General features: G+C 44.2%; 1 protein-coding gene and 1 long non-coding RNA gene across 2 annotated transcripts in view; one reads left to right on the top strand and one right to left on the bottom strand.

Moving 5' to 3' along the window:
• Nucleotides 1-19997, top strand: part of shv (DnaJ heat shock protein family member shriveled) — a 27705-nt gene extending 7708 nt beyond the window's left edge. Inside the window, exons 6-8 of the mRNA XM_089579078.1 lie at nt 2473-2584; nt 5243-5402; nt 15479-19997. Coding sequence (XP_089435204.1) covers nt 2473-2584; nt 5243-5402; nt 15479-15543 — 337 coding nt within the window. The 3' untranslated portion in view covers nt 15544-19997. The remainder of the gene's footprint in view (nt 1-2472; nt 2585-5242; nt 5403-15478) is intronic.
• On the bottom strand, nt 13734-22634 carry LOC149350053 (uncharacterized). Its single transcript, XR_016290209.1, has 3 exons — nt 22497-22634; nt 18333-18382; nt 13734-18239 (listed from the first exon to the last, which is right to left on the bottom strand). It is a non-coding gene; the product is annotated as an uncharacterized LOC149350053 (long non-coding RNA).

The following is a 22634-nucleotide window of genomic DNA, read 5'->3' as shown; positions in this document are numbered from 1 at the left end:
CTGTCAGCATTGGTCTTTCGCATTTTTGACACCAGTGCCACGTCGCAATTTTTTGTGGTACTGCGGAAATCTCAGGCAATGGACATATTTATGTAATAAATGCACCCGTTGCACTGGCTATCAAAACTAGTATTTTTTCTCCATGCTTTCTAAAAGCACCCCTGCTTTTGTTTTGTCCTGCAAGAATCCGTATTGAGACTGTGCTGCCTAGAGGCATTTCGGCGTGGACTAGGCGCACTTCCACTCGCGTCCCTGCTTGTTTAGTAGGAGTCATATGCACCTCGAAATCAGTGCTTTAGACGACATGCCAGAACAGAAATGTGGTTGCTTTGGTTCTTCGAAGAGACTTTGCAGCGCGTGGTACAGATGTACCGGCGAAGTGTTGTTCTGTTGACTCCGCCTAGAACCACCATCACACTGCCGTTTATGCAGCAGTGCCTGTACTAGGTCAGTGCCTAGGTGCACCAGAAAGAAACAAAAAAATAAAACATTATCTCTGGGCTCGCCGGCAGCACAAAAGCAAGACTAGAATGCACCTTAGCTGGCATCAGGCTTTTTGCAACTTGCCACCCACCAGCATGCTGAGCAACAGCAGATTGTGGTGTGCCGCTTGCTCGGTGTCGCTAGGTCTAATGTGCTCCGCAGTGAAGCCTCAGAAGAAGCGCTTTGGAACAAGCCACCACTTATTAGAAAACGTTTTAACATTTCCATTGGTTTCCATTGATATGATAACTTCACACTGAAATTGAATGCTGAACTGATTTCCGTTATGGCTTCATCAGTGAAGCAAGCGAAACGCTGAAAGCCGTGCTGTCGGTAAAACCGCCGTAGGCTGCATTGCATCTTTATGCGCACATGTCTGCACAATAATTCAGATTTCGCGGGAGTGTCAGCTGCGCTTCTGAAAGTGCTAACTGACTTTGGCAGCCATTTTTGGTGAAACCTAATGAGATATGGGCATATGTGGATGTGGGGGAAAAAAAATACGGAGGGTACTTAACTGCTTCCATGCTTTGCATGTGAAAGCATTGTCTCATCATGAGCTCTCTTGTGAGGTTCATTAAAGATTCCTTCCTTTCTAGTGGCACACCTACTCATTGACATAGTCGTAAGGAAATGCATACAGTAGGTTCACCTTCATTCGCCAAGAAGTAACGCGATTTTGTGGCCTAGAGTTGCATGCTTTCCTCACGATCTGAAGGTCCTTGGTTCAATTCCTCTCACCTTTGGAAGAAAATTTATTTTTTCTTCTGTGCTGTAGACGTCACTATCTTACGGTTTGCTGCTAATATTGTGGTGACGTCACTGAGGAATTTTGTGTGATGTATGGCGGCAGGCGCCGGCTTTTGTGCTAATGGGACATATAATGCTTTCGCATCAAAGAAAAACATCCAGCTGCTTACTTGGGAGAAATTTGTTGAGGTGGAACCTTGCTCTAAAAATTATTTGTTGGAGGGGAAGTAATTGCATTGCCTTGTGTGGTTTGCTGACGGGGAATCGAACACTTTTTTGTGGCAGAAATTTCACTGTAGCGGAGTTTGACTGTAAACCTAGCCTGTTCGCTGCCATATTGCTGTTTGGACTGCTTTTTGCATCTGGGGCTACCAAGCGCTCCCTAGGCATTGCGTTATTGTTCACCAATCTACTGTGCGCCCCTGCCACAGACGCAGTGGTTTGGTAGCGCCAGAAGCAAAATCCATTCTAGCGAGCTATATGGTGCCGCACCGGTTGGAAAGGGTCATTGATGGAAATTTCGAATCATTGATTGTTAAAGTAATTTTGTTGTCCCTATAACTTCCATTGTAGTTAATTTCACTTCCTGATTTCGTGGTATTCTTCATTAAATAATTACTGGTGTGTTGCAATTTGCTGCTGCTTATTGTGCCCGCATGTAAGCCAGCTTGCTCAAATAACACCATCTGTCGGGCTAATTGGTTGCGATCTATATGTATCAGCAGCGCGAACACAACACAGGAAGAAGGAGGAGAAGAAGGTAAAGAGCGCTGATAGCTTGCTCAAGTTTCTGGTCTGCTACTCATTCCTGTGTCTATATTTGGATAATTGATTTCCCTAAACAATATAGCCTCAGTTGCTTATGTGCCATAAAACACAACACAAAAACTAAACAGCCGCCGCGGTGGCTCAGTGGTTATGGCGCTCGGCTGCTGACCCAAAAGACGGGGGTTCAATCCCGGCCGCGGCGGTCAGATTTTGATGGAGGCGAAATTCTAGAGGCCCATGTACTGTGCGATGTCAGTGCACGTTAAAGAACCCCAGGTGGTCCAAATTTCCGGAGTCCTTCACTACGGCGTCCCTTATAGCCCAAGTCGCTTTGGGGCTTTAAACCCCCTTAAGACAAAAACTAAACACGTTGGGGGAACACGGTGTTGTTAATGCTGTGCATGCTTTTGCACTACTTGAAAGGGAGCAACATGCCTCTTTATATGTATCTGCTGCATTGCTCTGTTTCAGGCATCATGCTTTTGAGAGGAGGGGTGATGACCTTTACACAAATGTGACTATCTCATTGACGGACGCCTTGGTGGGATTTGAAACTGAAATCACCCATCTGGATGGTCACAAGGTGAGGGAAGATCGATGTAGCTAAGCTTTTTGTTTGTGATTTTATTGACATGATAAAGCAGAAGGTGCACCATTTTTGCTTTGCTGGCACCCTGCCTGTATTCTTATTAAGGCATTAGGCAGCTTTAGTATAGCGTATGCAGACATACGCAAAGGAATAATGCATGCTAAAAATAGCATGATGTGTTGTGCACGTGCGCTAAACGCTAACAGAGACAGAGATTTTGCATACATTAGGTTAGTGTACACTAAAATTTGAGTTTAGCATGCCTGGCCCTTGTGTGTGCTAAGCGTTGACAACATGGCGGCACCCAAGTCGCCCACTTCAGAGCAAATTCGTTGTCGTTACTGTGTTTTTTAGCGTGCTCATGCGTGTAAATGCCGCATAGTGTTTTCACTTTGCCTCATCTCACTTCCAGCACAAAGAATTGTTGATGAATTTGCCCTGTTTTTCATTTTGTTCGGTGGCTGCAGCATCCCTAAACCTTACAAGATGTGTCGTTTTCGAGTGGATTGCCTTGGCTTGGATCCTTACACCCATGTTGTCGTGAAGAGAAGTTGTACTCTCTCGTCGTCTTGGTGGTTGCTGTCTAGCCAATGTTGTCACTCCGATTAGGACAGTTCGGTCTTAGCAAGATTGCAGCCTAAGTACGTAAGCGCCTGTACGCTATACTGAAACTGCCTATTATTATTCTTAGCCTTGCAAAGCATTTAGTAGATGTATTGTGGTATACAGTGATTATGTAAAACGGTTGCTCGCATACTTGTGGGCAGAGTGCTGTCTTGAAATAGAAAAGGAGCAAGACCAGACACTTTGTTAAACGTGTGATAAATAGCAGTGTTTTGAAGTGTTGAATAGTCGCTGTTTATTTTAAGCCCCTAAAATACAGTAACCCTCTAGGTTAAAGTAGCCGAAATCTCTTTCTCGTCACTTTTGTGCACTTGGCCCCCTTGCACCTATGCACAGTGGGGAGTGGCTGCTGCGTTCCCCAGACCCAGCCTGCTCATTTGTGAGCACATCGCTGTAGTTCACAGATGCTTCGCCCCCTTGTCCTTGGACACCTCATCAAAGCAGCTGCAGTTCTCCTGGCTTGTATTATAGCAGCATCGTTTTTTGTTTGTGTGTGTGTGTGTGTGTGCGTACATGCACGTGTGCACGCTTCGTCTTTTTGCACTTAAGACATTGCAGAGAAGCCACCACAGCACGTGAATGCCGCTACATTCCAGCTCTTCATGTCATTTGCCCCATGTTCAGCCCACTTGTATGATTGCATTTGTGCGGTTGGTCACTAAACATATATGCAATCAGAATTTGTCTAAATTTTGAACATAATAGCCAGGAAATGTGTTATGTGGGAACATATTAAACGGGAGAGATATAGGGCGACTCTAGGTCATTTTTAATAAATTTGATTTTGAGTGTGTGAACTAAGAAATCATATTAACCGTGAATGTATCAGCAAGGTTTTACTGTGTTGGTTTGGTAGCTGTCATGAACATCTGCTCGAGCACAGGCATGCGGTGACAAAGGAAAGCTCTACGTCCTTGCATTTTTGTAATTTAAAAAAAAACAAATTGTGGTCTGCAAGCTAGGCCTTCAGCTATGGATGTTTAAGAATAGCTTTCATTTGTAACTCTGTGGCTGTGTTCAAGTGTATGTTAGTGGTGATTACGCCGCGGTAGCTACAGCACTCGGCTGCTGACCCAAAAGACACGTGTTCGATCCCGGCCGCGGCGGTCGACTTTCGATGGAGGTGAAATTCTAGAGGCCCGTGTACTGTGCGATGTCAGTGCATGTTAAAGAACACCAGGCGGTCGAAATTTCCAGAGCCCTTCACTACGGCGTCCCTCATAGTCTGAGTCACTTTGCTATGTTCAACCCTCAATAAACGTAAACCTAATCTCTGGAACGCTTTTGATTTTTCATTATGTGCATTTGTTTGATGTTATGCTTGTTATAACCGATTTCGAGTTACGACATACTACACCTTGGTTGCCAATGTATACAGCGCAAAAAGACAAATTGTTTTACACCACTTCGAATGTCCTACGTCAATTAGTTTGGTCAAAATGGACATTTGAAGTTTCAAGAAGTCACGATGGGGAGAACCAAAGGTCGTCGGTGCGAATCCCTATGATACGCTACTTTGATTCGACTAGTAATCTTATGTCCGTTATGCGCTGAATCGTTTGATGCCACTCCGAACATTCTACGAAGATTAGGTGGTCCACAATCTGTGTACCAGTGGTACCACCCACTGGTCCCATTTGAACTCCTCACACACTGGAGTATATATAGGGGAACGAATGTATACTACCATATGCGGGGTGCCATGCTGGTGAACTAGGTTTGACTGACAGCTCGCGTGACCTCGCATTACGTCGACTTGTGACGTCACGTTTGATTGACAAGTTCGGACGGACGGACACGCTGGCGAGTCATGAGCCTATAAAGGCTTTTGCCTTAAAAGAATAAATGTCCATATTGGTTGCAAGAGCAGCACTTTCAGCTATAAAGTAAACCAATATAATCTCCATGTTGTCCATTAACCATTGTCAGAAGTTGGTATCGTATTTCTGTTTGCTGCTTGCATGAAACTGCTTTCATATGCTTGTTTTTATGCATAATATACATAATGCAAATAATACTTTTTTGCAGGTGCTTGTTACACGTGAGAAGATCACATGGCCAGGAGCAAGGCTACGCAAAAAGAATGAAGGCATGCCCAACTATGAAAACAACAACCAGAAGGGCACTCTGTATGTGACCTTTGATGTAGATTTTCCCAAGGGTGACCTTAGTGCTGAAGACAAGGAAGGTGGGTCTTGCATGTTTCTTGCTATATCCGGGCAGACCCATTGGGCAGTATATTCTGAATGCTGTGGGGTAGAGGACTACTCTGGTCTTAAGCTGCATTTACATGAATACGACAGTGGTGCATCATATTTCCGAGCATATCTCACGGAGCTGATGCGCCACTGTTTACATGTGCCACATCAAGTCTGGCGGGACAGTGGCACCATGCCCAGTGCATGCGATGGAGGGGGCCTGCCACTCCCACCTTGAGGACAGTCTGCTTTGTAATCTGGCTGTGGTGGTATTGTGTAACCAAGGCAGGGAAGAGGAGGGGGGGTGCTTCCAAACCTGTCCCCATTCACCACAGAAGTCTCCTTGGCTTTCTCGATCTACCCCTGCCTGGCGGGTTGGTACAACGTGCTCTCCCTGTTCACATGAGTGCGATATGCCAGATGCTCTGCTGTCACATTCGTGTAAACGCGGCTTAAGAGGCTTTTGTTTCAACAAATAGCCAAGCGTACTTGGCACAACTGTATCAACCCCGCCTCCTGGTGCGGTGCATCAGAAACGCTTGTATGCTACTTGGGAGCCGTATCAAGTAATTGCGGTCATCTGCCAACTACTATACCATCTGGTGCTACTTTTTGGCAGCCCCTGTGTAGCTCCTTCTGGTAGCTGATGTTTAATTATGGATTACATGGAAACCCTTGGATTTATTTTCATTTAGAAATTCTTGGTTGTGTTCTCAGCTTGGCTTTCACAGTGTGTGGGGGGCATTCTTTGGTTTGTATTTTTATACAGCAGCATTGTGGTGAACAGCAGTGTTAATTTCTGTGCTTGCTGTTTTTCTGCACATGACCTGAACCCTCGAATGCACTTGAAGGTCATATTGAAAGGCACACCAGCTTATGGGTTGTCCAAGAAATAGGACATGAGGGTTTTTTTTGTCTTGACCATGAGAATGCAAACTGCATGCTGCAACAGCTGCCTTATTATTTTGAAAGTGAGGAGAGAGAGTTTTATTTTAAGAGGGAGGCAGAGGGATTGGCGTGGGGGATCTGGGCTGCCACACTGGAAAGGGGAAGGGTAGGGGAGGAAAAAAAAAAGAGGGGTGTGATGGGGACAGAAGAAAGATATTAATGCAGTAGAGATCCCGTTAAGACACGCTCAGTTAAAATGAATTCTCGAATAAAAACAATAGTATGAGAACATTTGCTTGGTTTTCCATAGATTCAATGTTAAAAAAATATCCGTTTGATGCAAACTGTTTCGCGTGTCCTTCGGTTAACACAAACTTTTGCGGTCACTATGACCCACGGTGGCTTCATGCAATGGCTCTAACGGATTGTCCACGAATTACTCTCGAGGCAAACTAGAGGAAAAAATATTTAAAAAGCTCTCTGCGCCAGAAAACATACCCCGCAAGAGAGCTTCCCGGCATCTTTAGCTCATTCCTGTAAGGAGGTAGCTTTGCGAGAAGGTGTTTGGAAGGGTTTCGATGGGGGCGGGCAGGGAAGTGTGGGCTTTTTCGCACTGGCCTGCGCAAGGTGCAGCAATCTGCCATGACCAGGCCTCAGCATCACACTCATACCTTGTACCGCTCATTGCCTCCATAGGTTGGCACGCTCACTCATATCGCCTCACTCACACGCACAGATGTGAGTGTGAGTGAGTGGTCATGAGTGTGAGTGCGAGTGAGTGGTTACGAGTGTGGGTGAGTGGATGGGAGTCTAAGTGGAGATGAATGTGAGTGCGAGTGAGTGGATGTGAGCAAGAGTAGAGGCGTCTGGTGAGTGGACATAATTGATGAGAGGGTGTGAGTGGCAGTGAGTGGTTGTGAGTGGACCTGAGTGGCAGTGAGTGGTGGGTGGACGCGACAGCGAAGTCGGTCGCGTATCTTTCGCAACGACGATGCCCGCTTAGCTCTTTTCATGTTGACAGCTGAGGGAAGCAAATATTCACTGCTGAGGGCACTTGAGGCAGCATAAGGCATCATGCCAGTGTCTTTGGAAAACCGAAGCAGAGGATTTCGCTGGCACGGAAACGGCAATATTTCGTTGCCTTTGTAGTTCACCTTTGGCAAGGGCGCAGACCCTTTGCGGATGCAATGAGTTGCTACGAGTTTTGTGAGATCCTTTATAGAATTTTGCATTGCCACCCCTGAAAATATAAATAGATGTCTCTTGCAATGCTCCCCGCACGGCTTGATCTCATATACACAAGAGTTACAATGCTTACTGCTGAAACGACTGTCCGCTTCGTGTCAATAACTACCGTAAGATGGGATCTTGAGTGCTACAGTGCACTCAGGTTTTTTTCTGTGCCCAGGTGTGCATATTGGAGAGCTCTGCTCTGGCCGTAATTTGTTGATACGGCCGGACCCACGCGAAAACGTGACCTACTTGGCCCAGCTATTGAACTGCACAAGCTCAGCTCAGGCCCGAAAATGACGCGAAAACCAAGTGTGCTTTTTGGTAACGCCAGAGGATTCTTGTTTCTATCATGTACCTGAAGGAGCCTAGCGTCGCAAATCAAGCATGCGGTTTTTATTTCTTTTATGCATAGCATCAGACATGCTTTGACGCCCAAGGAGATATAAAAAAAATGGTAATATTTTATGCTTTAATTTGCGCCAGAAATGATTGTTTCGTGCCGATTGTGATAGTGAAATTCATGGTGCTGTGCATTGTTTGCCGCATCCGGGTTTGCGATAAAGGAATGTCCACTGAGTTTTTTTTTTCTTTTCTTTTTTTTTTTGCCCTTCGCACAACTGCAGAGAAGGGGGTGAGTCACACTCGCTACCCAGCGGGATAAGGGGAGCCAGACAGTGGAGGATTCCGAGAATACAGGGAAGGTCAAACCCTCTCCAGGAACGTTTACATCAGGTCGCATTCCACTGTGCACGTTCTTGCGGCAAGGCTTTGACCGCTTGAGGCGTAGTCAACAGGACACAGCCACTCTAGCTGCAGGCATGAAGACAGTTTGTAAGTGAGGGTACTGAACAGATGGGCCTTGAGGTGACTTTCCTCGAACCTTGGTTTACCAGAGGTTGAAACAACCTGAGCCATAGGAAAGCGAGAATGTTCGCGAAACTCGCAGAAGGAAGGGAGAATCTTGTGAAATCTTGATGGTGAAAGTACATATTTGCACTGTGTTTGTCGAGATGAGTCATCTTCTTTCCAAAATCGTTTGGCTGTGTTGTCCTTTCCCATTTCTTGATTGGTGACGTTTTCCTTTCCCAATGGTTTATTGCGTGGATGTTTGTGGTGTTACCTGAATGGTTACTGTCCCTGCTGAGGGTGGGGGCATAGGGTTTAAAACCAGCTGTTTCAGCGGGACCGAGGGCTGTTTTCAACACGTTAAACTACGAGTCAGTCAAATCTAAATAAGTTTTCTCCTTGCTTGTATCTTTCTTTGTTTTATTAATTGTTAATAAAAAGTTAACCTATCCAGAAGTGTCCTCTAGCAACGTGATTGAGCAATATCGAACCTGCAAGACGTCAAGCACCCTTCAATAATCATCATCAATGCAATTTCCCTCTACAAAATTGAGAGGGAAACTCAACTGTGATGAAAAGTTGCGGCGATTTTCAGCAGTAGATATGAGGTGGCAACCAAATTGGCCGCACCCTTTTTTATTGGTTGGGCGTACAGTGCGAACTTAATTTTTATGTACTGGGGAAAGGGATATAAAATAGAATGTCTCTGAGTATTGTCACCACTTTGCAAGAAAAAAAAAACTAAAAAAAAGAAAAGCAGTACAAGCGAATGAAAGCTAATAAGAATCAAGCTATTGCGACAGTTTTCATTTCGCCTGAAATTAACGTGCGAGTGCTACTGTTCAAACTGCCAATACCGAGAAGGCAGTGAAGAATAAACCCTCCGACGGGCGCCACAGCCAAAAATGTGACCAGAAGACAACAGAAAACTGAGGGCAGAAGGAGGTCCAGGAGCTTTTCATAAACAGGTCAAAGGGTGCCGGCATGTTCGACACTGGACTGTGCTCGTAGAACAGGAAAGAGTCGAAAATTAAGCTCCCCCACACTCTCCTGGAGTCCAAAAAAAAAAAAAGCACGGTGTTTTTGAGGCCAGTGCGTGCGGAGACCACATGCGCATCCGTGTGGTAACAGGAGGGGCTTAGTACATTGCACCAGATTATTCTCCAAGCTCGTTCGCGGAAGAATGCATATGCAGCTAACTTGCGAGCCATTTTGTACTGCACGCCATTCTGAAACGGTAGGACTTCAATGGGAAAAAGCGTTATCCAGGAGTTCTTAGTGGAAATTGTAGTATCTGGTTTGGAGGATGCATAATGCTGTCCAGATATCAGTGAGAGTAGGATTGCTGAAATCGGTGCAGGCAAACAGGAGTAAGTCAACTTAACTGTACTGAAAACACGAAAAATAAACAGAACCGCATTTCACAAGCTCATTTGATTTCACTCACCCAGTGTCAAAGATTAGGCTCCACAAATCAGAACCACGCCTTGCATACATACAGCGGAAGCTTGTGTGCAGTTGTTCACCTCCCAGTGCAGCCCCCACGTGATCAAGTTGCTAAGGGGGTAGTTCCGCTTACATGATGCTGACGGAAGCCTTTTCGTCAACGCAAAAAAAAAAAATAGTTAATTTTTTTTGGATGTCTGGGAGAGCGTGGGGGAGCTTTAATTTTTAACTCTTTCTTGTTCTACGAGCACAGTCCATTGTCAAACATGCCGGCACCCTTCGACCTGTTTATGAAAAGCTCCTGGCCCCCCTTCCGCCCACCGCCCTCATTTTTCTGTTGTCTTCTAATCACATTTTTGGCTGTGGCGCCCGTCGGACGGTTTTTTTGTCGCTGCCTTCTCGGTATTGGCAGTTTGAACAGCAGCACTCGCTTGCACATTAATTTTAGGCGTAACGAAAACTGTCGCCCTAGCTTGATTCTTATTAGCTTTCATTCACTTGTACTGCTTTTCTTTTTTGGTTTTTTTTTTTCGAGCGAAACGGTGACAATACTCAGAGACATTATATTTTATATCCTTTTCCCAAGTACGCAAAAATTAAGTTCGAACTGTAGGCCCAACCAATAAAAAAGGGTGCGGCCAATTTGGTTGCCACCTCATATCTACTGCTGAAAATCGCCGCAACTTTTCATCACAGTTGAGTTTCCCTCTCAATCTTGTAGAGGGAAATTGCATTGATGATGATTATTGAAGGGTGCTTGACGTCTTGCAGATTCGATATTGCTCAATCACGTTGCCAGAGGACACTTCTGGAGAGGTTATCTTTTTATTAACAATTAATAAAACAAAGAAAGACACAAGCAAGGAGAAAACTTATTTACCTTTGACTGACTCGTCGTTTAACGTGACGAAGCCAGCCCTCAGTCCCGCCTAAACAGCTGGTTATAAACCCTACGTCCCTGCCCTCGGTGGGGACAGTAACTAATCATGTAACACCACAGATATTCACCCAATAAATCATTGGGGAAAGGAAAAAGTCGCCAATCAATGATTTTGGAAAAAAGATAACTCATCTCGACAAGCACTGTACAAATATGTACACTTTCCACCATCAATATTTCGAAGGATTCTCCCTTCCTCCCGTGAGCTTTGTGAACATTCTCGTTTTCCTACAGTGCAGGTTGTTTCAACCTCTGGTAAACCCAGGTTCTAGGAAAGACACCTCAAGGCCCATCTGTCAAGTACCATCACTTACAAACTGTCTTCATGCCTGCAGCTAGCGTGGCAATGTCCTACGCTGCCGTAAACATGGGACAAAAGCCACGTGACGCGGATCCACCTCGCTGCAAGAACATGTACAATGGGATGCGACCTGATGTATACGTTCCCGGAGGGTGTTTGACCTTTCCCGTATTCTCGGAATCCCACGCTCTCCGGCTTCCCTTATCCCGCTGGATAGCGAGTGTGACTCACCCCCTTCTTTGCAGTTTTGCGGAAGGCAGAAAAAAAAGAAAATTCAGGGTGCACTTTGGCTCTCTAAAGTGCTGCAAGGCGAAAGCGTTTTCTGGCATACTGTTTGTTGTTTTTTTTTTCATATTTTTATTTCTTTTTCTTGTTTTATTTTTACGTTATTTTTCTTTTTGTTTCTTTGCTTATTTTAATTTCTTGTTTCTTTTATTTTATTTATGAAACCCATGCATTCACTAGATGCGCCTTTATTCATGCTCAAACCCTGGGCCTTCGTGGCGCAGTGGTAGCATCTCCACTTCAAACGCCAAAAGTCCTGGTTCGATTCCCAGCCTCGACACAGTTTCTTTTCAAGTAGTGACGCCGAAACGCGGACACATTTGCTAACATTCCTTGGTCACGGCAGTATGAGGCATTAAAGGCTTTCGCCTTAAAAGAAAACTCAATGGAAATTCCTTTATCACGAACCCGGACACTGCAAACAGTGCACAGCACCGCAAACTTCACTATCACCATCGGTACGAAACAATCATTTCTGGCGCAAATTAAAACATAAAATATTACCATTTTGGATATCTCCTTGGCCGTCAAAGGCATCACCATGTCTAATGCTATGCATAGAGAAAATAACCACAGGCTTGATTTGCGACGCTGGGCTCCTTCAAGTATACATGATAAAAACAAAAATCCTCTGGCGTTATCGAAAAAGCGCACTTGGTTTTCGCGTCGTTTCCGGGCTTGAGCCGGGCTTGTGCGTTCAAGAGCTGGGCAAGTAGGTCAGGTTTCACATGGGTCCGGCCCAATCAACAAATTACGGCCAGAGCAGAGCTCTGCAATGCGCACACCTGGGCACAGAAAATCCTAAGAGTCGACTGCAGCACTCGAGATCCCATCTTACGGTAGTTATTGCCAAGAAGCGGACAGTCGTTGTTTCAGCAGTAAGCATTGTAACTCTTGTGTATATGAGATCGAGCTGTGCTGGGAGCATTGCAAGAGACATCTATCTATATTTTCAGGGCTGGCAATGTGAAATTCTATAAAGGATCTCGCAAAATTTTCAGTGGCTCATTGCATCTGCGAAGGGCAACTGCGAAGGGCCTGCGCCCGTTTAAACGGTGAAGTACAAAGGCAACGTAAGGTTGCCGTTTCCGTGCCAGTGGAATCCTCTGCTTCAGTTGTCCAAGATACACTGGCATGATGCCTTATGCTGCCCCGAGCGCCCTCAATAGTGAATATTTGCTTCCCTCAGCTGTCAAAAACATGAGAATAGCTATGCGACAGACTTCACTGTCGCGTTCACCTATCACTCACATCCTCTCATTGCCACTCCTGTCCACTCACATCCACTCATCAGTCGTGTCCACTCACCTCTACTCACGCTCACATCCACTCACTCACACTCACGTCCACTCACAGACGTGAATGTGGGTGAGGTGATACGAGTGCGCTCATGAGTGTGCCGACCTATGCCTCGACTGCACACGTGCCACATGAAGTAGCAGTAACTAAACTATAACTATTTTTTTATTAAAGGTATCTTTACTGTAAACAAAAATAAATGTACAGTCCTCTGTTGAAAGTGAAATGGGTCTGCATAATTACTAAAAATACAGTTACACCATTGGTGTTACTGTGATTATTACTGTAAGTTACTATAGCGAGGTTCATATTTTCATGGACATGACGTCTGTTTTGTTGGTTTGTGGTCCCCCCCCCCCCCTGGAATCATCTGTTTCAGAGTACACCTTGTGCTGGGCCCATATGGGTCCTTGAAAACACTTGACTGTGTAAACGTTGTTTTCAAGGGTATTGAGAGCCCTGGAATGCCTGTGGGTCCATGAAAACTTGAATTTCTAGTGTATAACTCTTTACAAGGCATGAGCTTGTGCACATCTCACATATATGCAAATGGTAAACTTGCACTCAGAATGACTCTAGAAATTGAATAACATTACTTTGAAGCTGTTTTGACAGCTAGTTTTGTAGAAAAAAGGGATACATAGTTGTACCGACGACTTTGTAAAATAACCTCACATGTGGTACATACGCTTACTTCAGTCTTTCAGAAGTATTAGACAGCTTGTATTAGAATTGAAAATTGCTTTAAGAAGTATTAGAGGCAATTGACTGGATTTGCAAAAGCTCAGAAATTTTTTTTTTTTTCCGCCAAGGTGCATCTTTGCGAGCTATGCACCTGCGCTTGTAGAAACACACAGAACACCATGAAAGCCAATTACCGAAATATAAAAACACATTGAATGGCTTGTTTGATAGTTTAGTAGCATTCTGCACTCACAAATGTGGTGCGCAGGTGCATAATTTTCCGTTTGCTGGCACTTGAAGCAAGTGGGGCGCGTGTCCCTCTCGTGCACACAGCGTTGAAGGGTGTATCTTCTTTTTTAGCAGTGCTATATGTAACCTTAAGAGACGGGAGGTGAGCAGGAGTGGGTCAGGAAACAAATGTGAGTCCATATCAGAGCTGAATCCAAGGAGTAAAAATGGGCATGGAGAGGGCGTATAATGCGAAAAAAAAGACAACCAGTGGTCCCTTGCGGTACTGGAATGGCTTCCAAGGGAAGGCAAGAAGTGTAGCAGGGGATGGTCGAGAGTTATATGGGTGGAGGAGAAGTTTGAGGCTTCAAGGTAGCCACAGCTGGCACAGGGCAGAGTTAATTAGATATGAGATAGGCCTTTGTCATGCATGGGACATACTTTTTCTTGTGGACGTCCACAAGTCCATATGGGTCGTAAAGTTTTTATCAGTGAAGTCACAGTTATGAAAACCTCAGGAAACATGTAATTTGCTTGCTGATTCCAAATATGTAAAATGCATGCGTTTCTCTTGACATCAAGGAATGCAACTAGGGTAAAACTATCATCCTGCCTGTCATAGAAGTTGATTTCTAGGTTTTTAACTTGCCACTTCAGAAATTTTGTATTCCTGTATTCACTGCTCTCATAAGTGTTGCTTGTGTTTGTGGACTAACAACTAAATTTTTTGGGCTAATTGCTGCAATGGAAAGCTTGCTTGCCTTCCTTTATCTTGGAGTGCCTCAGTCACCTTTAAATTGAGCGTGACTGATAGTCATGGTGGTTCTAAATTTTTCCAACTGCTGAGTTGTTGTTTTTTTTTTTTTGCCATGTGACAATATTTGTGGTTTTGTGGATATGCATGCAAATACAGTAGCAATTTGCCATTGGCACTTCTGTGACAGTTCTGAGGGGTGCTGTCATTCAACCCAAGGCATGCAGTGCAGTTGCAAGATTGATACTCTTTTTCATTGTTAGTACTTGCGTAATCCTAATGTTTTCAAATATGTTTACCGTAGAGGAAAAGTAATGTGCATAATCCACTTTGCTGCTAAATTATCAGGCAGCAAATCTTGCTGACCTTTCCCTAGGCCATCTGTAGAACAAACAATTGGGCGAGTTGGGACGATGGGGGCGTGATGCTTCTTCGTAGAGTACCAAAAGAGAGACGAGTAGAAAACAGACGGAACTAGTGCTACATTGGTGGCTCATCTGTCTTCTTGTGTCTCGTATTGGTACGCTGCCAATAAGCGTCATGCATCAGTTTCGCCATCATACCCTCAGTGGTATACCATAGTTAGAATCTGTGTTGTGGGTTGTGTTCTACCTAAAGCACATTCATTTTATTGGTGCTACATATGGCTAGCGTTACCAGGCATGATTCATGTAAATAGGCATAATACTGTTTCCATGCTAGTTAGTAATGTGGTTGAGGTCGTTGACATTGGCATTGAATTGGCATTGACATTTCACATGGGCACCACAGGATCTGTGCATTGTGTAATGCCATAATAATTTAAAGTCCATTTCTGGGGGAGCTGTGTTCATAAAGGTGCATTTTGCATGCTTCAGTGTTTAATGTGAATTGTTTTGGTAGGCCACACATAAGGTATCTGTGGTTTGTATTGTGCTTTTAAACAGATGCAGTGGCTGCCTAAATTGAGTGGCTAAATTGAGTAAAAGCAACGGTCCTAACTTCTGCAAGCCTTCTGATAAAAGTTTTTTGTTGTTGTTGTTGTTGTTGCATGTGTAGACAGTTCTGCACTTTGGTTTATCAAGCTTTTTTTTTTTTCAAGAATTTTGTGCCAGATTGGTAGTGTTGTGTGTATTTGAGGTACTAGCCCTGATTAAATGTTATATTCTTTCTGTATTTTCAGCCATTAAGAAAATACTTAAAGAAGAGAGCAAGACAAAAATCTACAATGGACTGCGAGGATACTAGTGTGGTGTGCAAGTGAACTGCCATATTTGTACAGTTTTTTTTTTGTTTTTTTAAGCGATTTCTTGTCCCTTGTGTGGAGCACAACAAGTGGTCTGAAGGCGTGCCTAGCATGGTTTTAACATGCAGTGTGCAAGTGTACAGACTGTTTGAAATTCTGGCCACATTGTGTGTGTGCATTCCTTATTGTTTGTTTTCATGTTTGAATGGTCGCGTCTCTAGGGGAGAGTCTGAATAAAATAAAAAATGTAGTCTTGCCCTGCCCAGGACGGCCTAGCCAAGCCAGTGCTGTTCTTTTTTGTATACTCAAGCTTGGACAGTATGTACATAATCCTGAATAGGGAAGACGTTTGGGACAGGGATGAACAGCACCCTTGGCTTTCATGCAAAAGTGCAGCATTATCACAGCTGCATAAAGTCAAGTTATCTAAGTTATTTACAGTAGTGTTAGTCGTTTATTATATTTCCAGTTTGAAGCAGCATCTGGTACACTTGCCAGAGTAAAGATGTGCAAATGTCATATTTTTGGTTGGGAAGCAAATGTGGACAATAAAAATGAGTGCAAATTTAGTATTTTTGAGTACAAAGACTGTTAGCTTAAAGAGGCTCTGACACACTTTCTGAGGAGAGTACATAAACTCCCCTCAATCATGCGAAAGAAAGCAAGTCCTTTGGCTGCTATCGGAGACATGCAGCATGGCGTATTGTAGGTGAAGCACACCACAGCTGCTCGCGATAGAGATGAATAGCACTTCACTCTGGTGCACCATACTGTATATTGCCGATCATAAGTCGACCCCTCCAACTCGCAACCCCCTCTGGGCAAAAAGTTTGACTCTGAACATATGTAGACTGCCTCACCCTGCGGCCGAGCTTGCCAGTAAGGTTTGCAAAGACCGAGTCGTGCAAAGAAACATTTTTCCACGAGGCATGTCTTGCAATTCGTCATTACTTGTGACAAGGACGCAGTCGCGGTCATCACCATCTTGTGAGCCACTGCTACTGCTGGTCGTTGGAAGCAGTGCTGAGATGCCACACGTGGAAAACGCCGCACAGACCATGTTGGCTGGCATCCCATACCACTTAGCTCAAAGAAGTGCGCTTCAGCTGCCCTGTCACAGTCTCTGCATTTTCCAGCTGGAGCCATTCATTGTGGAATGCGCTGATGCAGTCTTTAAATGGCTTGTTCAGCGCCAGAGTAGGTCTCAGTCTGCCCAGCATGATGACCAAGTTGCATCCAGCGTCCGCTACCACTATTTTTCACATGGTCGGTGATGTGGCCGTGGTAGGAGTCTAGGGTGAGCATACTAGGGGGCTTCAGCAATTTACCCATATGCCTGCACCACACGTGACGAAACCACGCGAGGGCAGTTTTGTCATTAAATAAAACCTTTTCATTCACTCACATTAAAAAAAACCTTTTCATGCACCCGCACGATAACTTTAGGCAGAAACTTTTCCTTGGTTAGGATCTCCTTCCTCTTGAACAGAAGAAATGGTGGTAGCTTGTGCCCATCCGCCATACAGCACATGAATGCGAAACAGTTGTGCATGTTGCCCGTTGTCAGCAGGTGAACCTGGTGTTCCCTTTTCACGGACACTGCCCTGTTACTGCGCATGTCAAACCAGACCGGAGTCTGGTCATTGAGCAAATTTGACCAAGCAGGAATGAATATTTTGCTCTTAGGTCACTCGCGTAGCACAGAAATGTTCTCCATTTTTCTTCGTACGCTTCGGACAACCTTTGGCAGTTCTGCTGCTTTTTTGGGCTCACTAGTGAATGCAGTAAATATTTCTCAAAGTAGTCAGCTTGGTAGCACGGCCATCAGATTACAGGCAGGCAGATTTTGCCGCCTGTAATACCATCTTTTTTTTTTTTCTGTTTCGAGCAGAATGGGCATTTTCAAAACAACATGATTCCACGGCCCCTCGGCTGTTTTTCTGACAAATGCTGGAATTCTGATATTACTGTTTCCAGTCATTATAATGCTTGGAAAAAGTTTTCTCTCTCCCTGTGAAAACAACCACTGGTATTTTTCACTGTAAAACTTATTGGCTTTCTTGAGGCCTGGATATACTGTTTAGGCAGAAAATATTTTTCATTTGAAACAAAAATGGTGTCTGAAAGTGTTAACACCCGCTGTTCGGCAACAGGACTTTAGGGCTTATCTCAATATAAGCTTCTGTTTTTCAAGCACACCTTTTCACACCATGTCTGACAACTGTTATGGAATGACGCGTGCATGTGGCATGATACTGCCCACGGCTCGGTCGAAACTACTTTTGACTCCGCATATTGGTTGACTTTCTTGTTATTGGTTGACTTTTTTTTTGTAAAAAAAACTGTCGACTTATAATTGGGAATCGGGGAACTGCGAGCAGCATCCTGCATACATTCTTTTTACACTCTCCAGCCACAACCACAAAAAGCGTGGACCGTGGAACATTACCATTGCATTTTGGTTTCACTGTACGGCAGGCTGACCCCATCAGGCGGGCTATTGTTTTTATAAGAATCAGCACGGTGGATATTTCGGCAGCAGTTTTACCCTTTTGAACATGAAAAGAGCTCAGCTTATCTGGTCGCTAGCTTTGGCATTTACTTTTCAACAAACTAAGCTACATACATGCATAAGTGGTTTACTTAACTGATGGTCAGATCATTCAGTGCTCTTTTTCATAACTGCAACAGGCAGGCTCTGTTTGAGAGGGTGAAAGAAAATTAAGCTGTTTGGATCAAAACTCATCTAGTTGGGGAGGGTTATGCATTGACAAATGAAGCCATTGCTCACCTCAAAAGAAATTGGTACACTGGATACCTCTGTTGAACTGAGTCCGCTCACTGAAAGAGGAAAAGGCAGTGACATAGTTGGGCCTGCTAACATAGTCATCTTTTTTTGTCATCCACAACTGTTTTTTATGTTTACTCTAAAATATTTCAAATTAAACCTTGTATTTTAAGAGTGAGTTTCACTTGCCTTACGGAGCTGATTTGACTACACTGTTGCCGTGATGCAAGCACGTGGAATGTAAATGTGAAAGTGCTCTGAGCATGCTGCTAAGACAGCTCAGCGTAATGTGGAGGTCTTTGCCAGTCACGATAGATTTATGGGCCAGCTCCATGGCCTCTTGCAGCTTTTATTTCTGATATCCACTTTTTTTTAAATCCGGCTTGAACTCTCGGTTCAACAATCAAAATGTTTAGCAAATAGGAACAGGCGCCGTGAAAACACTGGTACCACACACTTTCACTTTCACTGCTGCTTGTGTAATGTCTGGGTCATGAGGGGATGAAAAGCGACAATGGCACATGTTGCCATTCACTTTTGCCAGTATTCACACTTAATCGGCATGACACTCGACTGAATGACATTGCTGTTACTGTGTTGTGCTTTGTTTCTGGTCCGTGGGTAATGAGGAGCTATGCGAAGTCGCCAGAAACTCACGATGACCGTTAACTCGTTTATTTGACTGGTGCAGTCGAGCTGATGAGGTGAATAATGGCATACATCTGCAGCACCTTGCACTACAGAGTGTAATCAGTCTTCACGAAGAATGAGCAACTTCATTGTTGTCACATTGCGAGGTCATGTAGTTTTTTAACCAAAGTGAGCGCCATTGCAAAATGCCACAGTGCGTCGCCTTGTGTTCAGCTGTGTACAAAATGATGTGTAATTGTTATTCTTAATTTTTCAACTGTTCGAAAAGCTCAGGTACTTCGAATACTGAGTCGAGTGCGAATCGAATAGCAACTAGCTGCAGACTATTCAAAAGTTCGAATATTTGCACACTGCTAAGGCTCGGAAGCCTTCCTACTTGCTCCCTTTAATTTGTTTTTTACCTACTGGTATATCATATACCCATTGTTCTAACTTGGAACGAATTCGTTATTTATTATTGGTTTAAAGCTGTTGCGTACGAGTGGTGCAGGCCAGGGCTTATTATTTTTCTTATTAGGGACGCCTCAAACAATTGTCTAATGGTGGCAGGGTGACATTGCTCTTATTTCTTTTTAAATGCCCATGCTAGCAAATGTTTTATGGTTGCATTAGGTTAAAGGTATATACTGTAAAAGGTAAACCTATCTTCCATATCTTATTTTTATATTTTTGCTGACAGAATTTTATATAAAATTTGGGCAGTATTTGTCACATTGTTCAAGCCGCTTTATTGTTTTGTTTTACAAAAGATATGCAGCTGCTGCAGCCTCTGATGTGTTATCAGATGAAAGGTTCTCATATGAACTCCTTGCAGGAAATGGCACTTTTTTTTTGTACATTTTCAGATTTTGCTGAGTTGCACATATGAGTGTTCATCACATTCAATGAGTCATTGTGTTGTTCTACAAAGCATTGTTTTTTATCAGTCACATTGTGTGTTGAAATTAAGCGAGGACTGTGTAGTGTGCCTAGGATTGACAAGTCACATGAAATAAATTATGCTTGTTACACAGAGGATATATGTGTTGATGTGAATGTTTGGCACATTTCTGTGCATGATAGTGGTGGAGAGCAGTGCTTAGCTGGTAGGAATATGTGCATCATGCCACTGCATTGGTTCATTAAAAGGCAAGCTTCAGTGCGGTGAAAATGGCGAGTTTTTCGTAGAGGCCCTGTGGCCTCGCAGTGCCATTTCTGTCACCGGTTGGGTGCTTTTCTTTTGGTGGCACAGCTCCATTCTTTTTTTGCGGTGTAGGGCAGCCATGGCTGCTCTTTGGTACGCAGTGTCCGCAATCAGATGGTCTACAATTGTCCTCTTGCTGCCTGGCTGCTTGAAGTCGTCATTATGATGCGTAGTTAAAAGATAAGCTTAGCATTTCATACGACGCTCTGTGCTGATTCCCACTGTTCACCGGCAAATTGCCTTTGCATCGCATGTACTAACTTTTGCATCTGTCAAACAACAGACGGTGGTGTCCTGAAGCTAAAAGCAAACTCTACAACTGGTGAAAATGTAATTAAAAATGTTTTTCTTTTATAATACTGGCCAGAAGAATGAAACCTGATTTTTGCATTTGTTTTGATGCAGCTGATTTTATTAGAACATCTTGCATGTTGCACCCAATGCAAAATGAAATATTTATTGGAGCATGTATAGAAAGGAGCAAAAGTCAGCCTGACTTGATTGAGTTCAGTCGCTTGTACGCATATCGCGGGATCGAACCCATGTCTTTCGGGTCAGCAGCCGAGCACCATAACCACTGAACCACCGCGGCAGCCCTATGCAAATTTTAGTAGCCTACGCCTGTGTTCCTCAAGCGTGTATTCCAGTCGCGAAGAAGCGTCTTTAAAGTGCAGGCAAATCGTGGCCATGGGCACTCATTGAGCTCCATCTACAAACCTCAATAGCTCATGCCGTGGGTTATTTTTTTCCCGTGTTCAATTAGTTATAGAAGGGCTAGCAAGCTCACTGGATCATGCGGTTGTTGCAAAATCCCACACACTCTTTTCTTATAATGTTGTGCGATCGTGCCCGCATATATCTTGTGCGCTTTTATTCATCTTTGTGAAGCGATACACCCTACGCATAAAAACTGAAGTGCGAATACATTATTTTTTTAGGATTCCTACATTGGATATCTGTGGTGATGAGTCTGTGAAAAAAAATTGGATAAACTTTATTGTGAAGCAGGGACGCCTTTCCAAACTAGCAAGTACATGCGAAAGTGTTCTGAAAATGGTTCAGGCCGTCTGATTTTAATATCGTTGTGTCACGCTCCAAAAGGTTGCTTCACAACAAAGCCATATGTCCAGGTTTGGGAGCAAGCGAATTAATTGTCGGAAGCAATAGAACATGCGAATTTCACCCCTGACCACACAGCTTGACCAGCGTCTCGAGTCCGTGCATGCACCTATACAGCTGTAGCATCGTTCTCTAATCAAGCCGCCCCGGTGGATCAGTGGCTATGGCACTCGGCTGCTGGCTCGAAAGGCGCGGTTTCGATCCAGGCCGCGGCTGCAGCATGTCAATGGAGGTGAAATTTTAGAGGCCCATGAGCTGTGGAATGCCAGTGCACGCTAAAGAACTCAAACTGGTCGAAATTTCCGGAGCCCATCACTACGGCGTCCCTCATAGCCTCAGTCGCTTTGGGACGTTAAACCCATAAACCAAACCATATAATCAAGCGCGCGCTTCATAGCAGCTGGCGGGGAATAAAGATTCGCGCCACCGTCAGTGCTGTTATTTAAACAGGTTGAGAGATCGTGATTTCTTCTTTGCGCAACTTTTTTCCTGGCTTTTCTCGCAACATATTGTTGCAAAATAAGTATATTGTTTGATTAAATATCTCAAGTGCGAAATCTGAAAAAAAAAAAAAAAACTGCGTCTTTCCTAACAATTTTATTAATTTGTACCTCACAGGCCCCGAAGAGTATTGGGTGAGGGGGGCGTATCGAAAAAAGGAATATGCGTACATAATAAACTATAATAATGGTAAAACGGACACGGTACAAGGCAATGTTACTAGAACCAGGTACAAGGCAAATACACGATAAGAACACGAAGTTGATACAAAACGGAGTTAAAATATGAATGTGCCTACTTTCCTCTTCTTAATATCGATTGATAACATCGCAATACTCGCGTACGCGGTTTCAACGAATTGTGGCGAAAATCAACCGGCGCCGGGTTCTGAAACGGTGACGTTGAAAGCCGCGGACGTGCATTACACAATGGCATTGCGCAGCTGGTCGAGGGTCTTGTGTGATTATACTGCAATGCACGAAGCTCCTGGCATCGGCGCGAACGAAAGTTCACACTGTCACGGAAATTTGTCAACACATGTGTGCACTCGCTACCCTACCAGATGAATTCGCGTCCACCTGAAAATAAAACAGCCGCGATAATGCGCAATGCTTGAACCGGTGCTTTAATGCGCACATTAAAACGACAACGGCACAGGGTTCGACTCTCCAACGCACTTTTGAGTGCCGATAGCGCTTACTGAAAACACCTACATTCCGTAAAAGATGAGCATTGCAAGCAACGCAGCAGCTGAAGCTTGCTTTTTGAAATTCCACACGCAAGATTCCTCTTGACCGAACGAAGATGGAAACCGGAAGGCTGTGGGTCATAGAGTTGCGGTGTTGCCAGCG

This window comes from Amblyomma mixtum, chromosome 3 (genome assembly GCF_055824585.1).
Source record: "Amblyomma mixtum isolate Tamu chromosome 3, ASM5582458v1, whole genome shotgun sequence".
NCBI classification, from domain to species: Eukaryota; Metazoa; Arthropoda; class Arachnida; order Ixodida; family Ixodidae; genus Amblyomma; species Amblyomma mixtum.
Note: the sequence above shows the minus strand (reverse complement) of the source record. Positions and strands in the feature narration are given on the sequence as shown.